At 43.6% G+C, this 7,500-nt stretch overlaps 1 protein-coding gene across 1 annotated transcript in view; it reads right to left on the reverse strand.

Moving 5' to 3' along the window:
- LOC112241999 (doublecortin domain-containing protein 2-like) overlaps positions 1-7,500 on the reverse strand; it is a 38,661-nt gene that overhangs the window by 30,021 nt on the left and 1,140 nt on the right. The window contains exons 2-3 of the mRNA XM_042318337.1: positions 5,305-5,359; positions 38-126 (exon numbers count right to left, since the gene is read on the reverse strand). Of these exons, the coding sequence (XP_042174271.1) occupies positions 38-126; positions 5,305-5,359 (144 nt within the window). The remainder of the gene's footprint in view (positions 1-37; positions 127-5,304; positions 5,360-7,500) is intronic.

Genomic DNA, 7,500 nt, shown 5'->3' on the forward strand with positions numbered 1-7,500 from the left:
ACACATTCACACGGGGACAAATTTAAGTTGAACTTACAAAATCGAACAGGGCTCTTTGATGGGTTTCAGGAATCTTGCTGATACAATGATTCGACTCTGGGGCACCGGTTTAGCCTGTGGATACGGCTAAAAGTAGAGGAGAGATTTATTTAACTTGGCAAGTCAGTTAAGAACAATTCTTATTCACAATGACAGCCTACCAGGGAACAGTGGGTTAACTGCCTGTTTGGGAAGAGTCCTAAACCCAGTTAACAGTCCATCCTGGCCCTACTTCCTCTTAAGTGCTGCAGACAGACCCACAGCAGGCCAGTTAACAGTCCATTGGGAAGACAGCAGGCCGTTTGGGAAAACCCAGTTAACAGTCCATCCTGGCCCTACTTCCTCTTAACTTCCTCTTAAGTGTGCAGACAGACCCACACAGGCCCCAGTTAACAGTCCATCCTGGCCCTACTTCCTCTTAAGTGCTGCAGACAGACCCACAGCAGGCCGTTTGGGAAGAGTCCTAAACCCAGTTAACAGTCCATCCTGGCCCTACTTCCTCTTAAGTGCTGCAGACAGACCCACAGCAGGCCGTTTGGGAAGAGTCCTAAACCCAGTTAACAGTCCATCCTGGCCCTACTTCCTCTTAAGTGCTGCAGACAGACCCACAGCAGGCCGTTTGGGAAGAGTCCTAAACCCAGTTAACAGTCCATCCTGGCCCTACTTCCTCTTAAGTGCTGCAGACAGACCCACAGCAGGCCGTTTGGGAAGAGTCCTAAACCCAGTTAACAGTCCATCCTAGCCCTACTTCCTCTTAAGTGCTGCAGACAGACCCACAGCAGGCCGTTTGGGAAGAGTCCTAAACCCAGTTAACAGTCCATCCTGGCCCTACTTCCTCTTAAGTGCTGCAGGCTGTTCGGTCACAGCCAGGGTTCTGAGTGTTGTTTGAGGGCCTCTTTAATTGAACCAATCAGAGGAACATGAGTGAGTGTGGCTCTCATAAATAGACTGGCCTATTAAACCTCCACTAATCATGATTAGAACAGAAATCATGCAGTGTCTGTGTCCCAAATGACACCCTATTCCCTATAGAGTGCCCTACCTTTTGGCCAGAGCACTATGGTCCCTGGTCAAAAGTGGTGCACTTCCATAGGATTGCAAGTGCCCTTTTTGGGAACACAGCCTGTGTGCTTGTTGCTGCTCCTCTGCCAATAAACTGATTGTAAATAAAACCCTTAGCGCTGGACAAGGAGGTTACGGATGTGTGACGTCAGTGTCTCCACCTCTCGGTGTGTGGTAAGAGATCTGACCACGAGGCGCTCTGCGGCGGACAACAATGGTTGATTAAAGATGCTCTTCCAGGTTTAAATCTGTATTGGGGGAGGTTGATTATCATCACTACATTAGTCATTCATAGTCACCGATCTGCCAACAAAGTGATTATTCACAAACCACAAAAAAAGGAGGTGACTAAACACTGGTATATTCGCCTCTCACTTAGCTGATCTTTCTCAAACAGCACTGAACACGGTGACATGCACACCAATATCCTGTTATTATTCAGGTTACCACGGTTACATGCACACCAATATCCTGTTATTATTCAGGTTACCACGGTTACATGCACACCAATATCCTGTTATTATTCAGGTTACCATGGTTACATGCACACCAATATCCTGTTATTATTCAGGTTACCACGGTTACATGCACGCCAATATCCTGTTATTATTCAGGTTACCACGGTTACATGCACACCAATATCCTGTTATTATTCAGGTTACCACGGTTACATGCACACCAATATCCTGTTATTATTCAGGTTACCACGGTTACATGCACGCCAATATCCTGTTATTATTCAGGTTACCACGGTTACATGCACACCAATATCCTGTTATTATTCAGGTTACCACGGTTACATGCACACCAATATCCTGTTATTATTCAGGTTACCACGGTTACATGCACGCCAATATCCTGTTATTATTCAGGTTACCACGGTTACATGCACGCCAATATCCTGTTATTATTCAGGTTACCACAGTTACATGCACACCAATATCCTGTTATTATTCAGGTTACCACGGTTACATGCACACCAATATCCTGTTATTATTCAGGTTACCACAGTTACATGCACACCAATATCCTGTTATTATTCAGGTTACCACGGTTACATGCACACAATATCCTGTTATTATTCAGGTTACCACGGTTACATGCACACCAATATCCTGTTATTATTCAGGTTACCACGGTTACATGCACACCAATATCCTGTTATTATTCAGGTTACCACGGTTACATGCACACCAATATCCTGTTATTATTCAGGTTACTACGGTTACATGCACACCAATATCCTGTTATTATTCAGGTTACCACGGTTACATGCACACCAATATCCTGTTATTATTCAGGTTACCACGGTTACATGCACACCAATATCCTGTTATTATTCGTCATAATCAAGTATTCTGTTTTTGACTTGATGCATATAAACATCATATCCTGTTTACAATAACCCCCCCCACCCCAAAAGCTTGTATCCCAGTTATGAGATAAATAATATTCCTGGGATATGCTAATCTTAGATGGGAAACATCATATCCTGTTTACAATAACCCCCCCCGACAAAAAAAAAAAAATTCTGGGATATGCTAATCTTAGATGGGAAACATCATATCCTGTCTACTGTTGTTTATTCGCGGTCTGAACAGGCTCAGTTCCACGGGTGTTGTGTGATGATGTTTTCATCTGAATGTCAAACAAATCACTTCATAAAGTAGCTTCCTGTAGTTCCCATCCACAATAATTCCATAATTTATTTAGCTGATAGTTAGCAGAAGTTTCTGCTTATAATTTCTGACATTTGGTCGGCCATATTGTAATTTCTGACATTTGGTCGGCCATATTGTAATTTCTGACATTTGGTCGGCCATATTGTCATTTCTGACATTTGGTCGGCCATCTTGTCATTTCTGACATTTGGTCGGCCATATTGTCATTTCTGACATTTGGTCGGCCATATTGTCATTCCTGACAATTGGTCGGTCATATTGTCATTCCTGACATTTGGTAGGCCATATTGTCATTTCCGACAGTTGGTAGGCCATATTGTCATTTCCGACAGTTGGTCGGCCATATTGTCATTTCCGACAGTTGGTCGGCCATATTGTCATTTCCGACATTTGGTCGGCCATATTGTAATTTCCGACATTTGGTCGGCCATATTGTCATTTCCGACATTTGGTCGGCCATATTGTCATTTCCGACATTTGGTCGGCCATATTGTCATTTCCGACATTTGGTCGGCCATATTGTAATTTCTGACATTTGGTCGGCCATATTGTAATTTCTGACATTTGGTCGGCCATATTGTAATTTCTGACATTTGGTAGGCCTTTGTTTGTCAACTATAGTTAAGATACATGCAGCTTCTATTCTGTCATAACTTGTTGCCCCAGAAAACTAAATAAAGTAGTGCTGACCAGAATAATGTCTTACATCGATAGAATGAATGCATTAGTAATCTAGTTAACACCGGTAAAGTTGTCTGTTTTGTTTTTGGGACTGGGGAGAAAACTCAATAACTCCCAGAACAGTGGAAAGACCAGTCCCATGCAACATGTCCAACTGTCATCAGTTTGACCGGTTTTAAGGAAATGAAAAGCTGTCACAATGATAAAACACGTTTCTGATAAGACTTCAGTTCGTCTTGGATGCATATTTTATGTGGTTGAAATAGTGTCTGCTTGCATAACAGAGTCAAAGACACCACATTACACGCGCATTCGCATTTTCTCAAGAGATGCTGAAAGAAATCATATTTCTCCACTCCTGTTCCCGAAACTAAATTAACATTTGTTGTATAATTATACTGCAAGAAATTGATAATTCTGCAGCAGTTGATACTATATTACTCTACATGTGAGAGGTTAAAGGCCTACATACAGTCAGTGTCCATGTTGAAGTTACTAATCCATTTAACCCATATTAACTTCAATGAGGAACATTCTGATAATTCATGGGTACAGTGATACTCGTTAGCGGGATATCAAAGGTGCATGTAAACATCTAATCCAGAATAAGACCTTAAGCAGATATGAGCTACTACCCAGAATACTGTGCGCATGTAAACGTGGTGACTGACATTACACCTTTCATAGCTGATTCTTTGCAAACAAGCACCCAGAGACCAGGGCTTCTCAACAGGGCACCTAGAGGCCAGGGCTTCTCAACAGGGCACCTAGAGGCCAGGGCTTCTCAACAGGGCACCTAGAGGCCAGGGCTTCTCAACAGGGCACCTAGAGACCAGGGCTTCTCAAACAGGCACCCAGAGACCAGGGCTTCTCAAACAGGCACGCAAAGACCAGGGCTTCTCAAACAGGCACCCAGAGACCAGGGCTTCTCAAACAGGCACCCAGAGACCAGGGCTTCTCAAACAGGCACTCAGAGACCAGGGCTTCTCAAACAGGCACCCAGAGACCAGGGCTTCTCAAACAGGCACCCAGAGACCAGGGCTTCTCAAACAGGCACCCAGAGACCAGGGCTTCTCAAACAGGCACCCAGAGACCAGGGCTTCTCAAACAGGCACCCAGAGACCAGGGCTTCTCAAACAGGCACCCAGAGACCAGGGCTTCTCAAACAGGCACCCAGAGACCAGGGCTTCTCAAACAGGCACCCAGAGACCAGGGCTTCTCAAACAGGCACCCAGAGACCAGGGCTTCTCAAACAGGCACCCAGAGACCAGGGCTTCTCAAACAGGCACCAGAGACCAGGGCTTCTCAAACAGGCACCCAGAGACCAGGGCTTCTCAAACAGGCACCCAGAGACCAGGGCTTCTCAAACAGGCACCCAGAGACCAGCTTCTCAAACAGGCACCAGAGACCAGGGCTTCTCAAACAGGCACCCAGAGACCAGGGCTTCTCAAACAGGCACCCAGAGACCAGGGCTTCTCAAACAACCCAGAGACCAGGGCTTCTCAAACAGGCACCCAGAGACCAGGGCTTCTCAAACAGGCACCCAGAGACCAGGGCTTCTCAAACAGGCACCCAGAGACCAGGACTTCTCAAACAGGCACCCAGAGACCAGGGCTTCTCAAACAGGCACCCAGAGACCAGGACATCTTGTGAGTGAATGTTGACAAATAAAAAACATGTTTCCCCTTTGAAGGCCAAATGTCATCAGTCATTCAAAACAGTTGCAGTCTAATTGACAGCACAGCATGGCCAGCAAGCCAGGACCAGTAGAAGACAAGGTCTAGTGAGTTTCTCTTGGTAAAGTGGTGTGAATGGTGGATAGTGCAACAAGTCATCTCACCTGCCCTGAAGAAGTAAGGAGCATCCTCTTCTTTCTGGATCCTATCTGTGAATAACTGCAATAACAATGGAGGGACAAAGTTATACACACACCTGTAATTACAATGGAGGGACAGAGTTATACACACACCTGTAATTACAATGGAGGGACAAAGTTATACACACACCTGTAATTATAATGGAGGGACAGAGTTATACACACACCTGTAATTACAATGGAGGGACAAAGTTATACACACACCTGTAATTACAATGGAGGGACAAAGTTATACACACACCTGTAATTATAATGGAGGGACAAAGTTATACACACACCTGTAATTACAATGGAGGGACAGAGTTATACACACACCTGTAATTACAATGGAGGGACAAAGTTATACACACACCTGTAATTATAATGGAGGGACAGAGTTATACACACACCTGTAATTACAATGGAGGGACAAAGTTATACACACACCTGTAATTACAATGGAGGGACAAAGTTATACACACACCTGTAATTATAATGGAGGGACAAAGTTATACACACACCTGTAATTATCTGTGGTTTAATTGGTCAGAAATTTTACAGGATGTTTTTTATTTATTTAACCTTTATTTAACTAGGCAAGTCAGTTCATAACAAATTCTTATTTTACAATGACGGCCCTACCCCGGCCCAAACCCTCCCTTAACCCGGACGACGCTGGGCCAACTGTGAGCCCAGCGTCGTCCGGGGACTCCTTCCGATCATGGCCGGTTGTGATACAGCCAAGGATCGAACCAGGGTCTGTTGTGACGCCTCTAGCACTGAGATGCAAGTGCCTTAGACCGCTGTGCCACTCGGGAGGCCATATAATGTGTCTAGGAGGAGTGTGGTCCAAATGTCACAATGTCATCTCTATGTCTATATGTCACAATGTCATCTCTATGTCACAGTGTCATCTCTATGTCTCTATGTCACAATGTCATCTCTATGTCTCTATGTCACAATGTCATCTCTATGTCTCTATGTCACAATGTCATCTCTATGTCGCAATGCCATCTCTATGTCTCTATGTCACAATGTCATCTCTATGTCACAATGTCATCTCTATGTCTCTATGTCACAATGTCATCTCTGTCACAGTGTCATCTCTATGTCACAATGTCATCTCTATGTCTCTATGTCACAATGTCATCTCTATGTCACAATGCCATCTCTATGTCTCTATGTCACAATGTCATCTCTATGTCACAATGTCATCTCTATGTCTCTATGTCACAATGTCATCTCTATCTCTATGTCACAATGTCATCTCTATGTCTCTATGTCACAATGTCATCTCTATGTCTCTATGTCACAATGTCATCTCTATGTCTCTATGTCACAATGTCATCTCTATGTCTCTATGTCACAGTGTCATCTCTATGTCTCTATGTCACAATGTCATCTCTATGTCACAGTGTCACCTCTATGTCTATGTCACAGTGTCATCTCTATGTCTATGTCACAGTGTCATCTCTACAAAGCTCCTATCTAAGTGACTGCAATTTACAACGGAGAGACAAGTGTCATGAAAAAAAACCTTTCCGTGATAAAATATGAGGATACAACTACTAAGAATAGATTCTATAAGGAGTGTGGGCCAAATGCCATCTCTACAAACCCTTTAATAAAAAGCTGCTGTACAGATAAAGAATTAAAGTGGGCTCAGTGGCCTACATGTTTAGGCAACACTGTCCAATTGTAACAGTTCAAATTAGGGTTTTCACTCTTTTACAGTTATGGGAACATCAGTAGGGTGAGGTCAACTCGACCTTGAAATGTGAACATCACCGACAGTGAGTCTGTCATTCAGTATCAATGAACATCACAGACAGTATCAATGAACATCACAGACAGTATCAATGAACATCACAGACAGTATCAATGAACATCACAGACAGTGAGTCTGTCATTCAGTATCAATGAACATCACAGACAGTGTCAATGAACATCACAGACAGTGAGTCTGTCATTCAGTATATAATGAACATCACAGACAGTGAGTCTGTCATTCAGTATCAATGAACATCACAGACAGTGAGTCTGTCATTCAGTATATAATGAACATCACAGACAGTGAGTCTGTCATTCAGTATATAATGAACATCACAGACAGTGAGTCTGTCATTCAGTATATAATGAACATCACAGACAGTGAGTCTGTCATTCAGTATCAATGAACAT

Source organism: Oncorhynchus tshawytscha, unplaced genomic scaffold (assembly GCF_018296145.1).
Source record: "Oncorhynchus tshawytscha isolate Ot180627B unplaced genomic scaffold, Otsh_v2.0 Un_scaffold_6295_pilon_pilon, whole genome shotgun sequence".
NCBI lineage: Eukaryota > Metazoa > Chordata > Actinopteri > Salmoniformes > Salmonidae > Oncorhynchus > Oncorhynchus tshawytscha.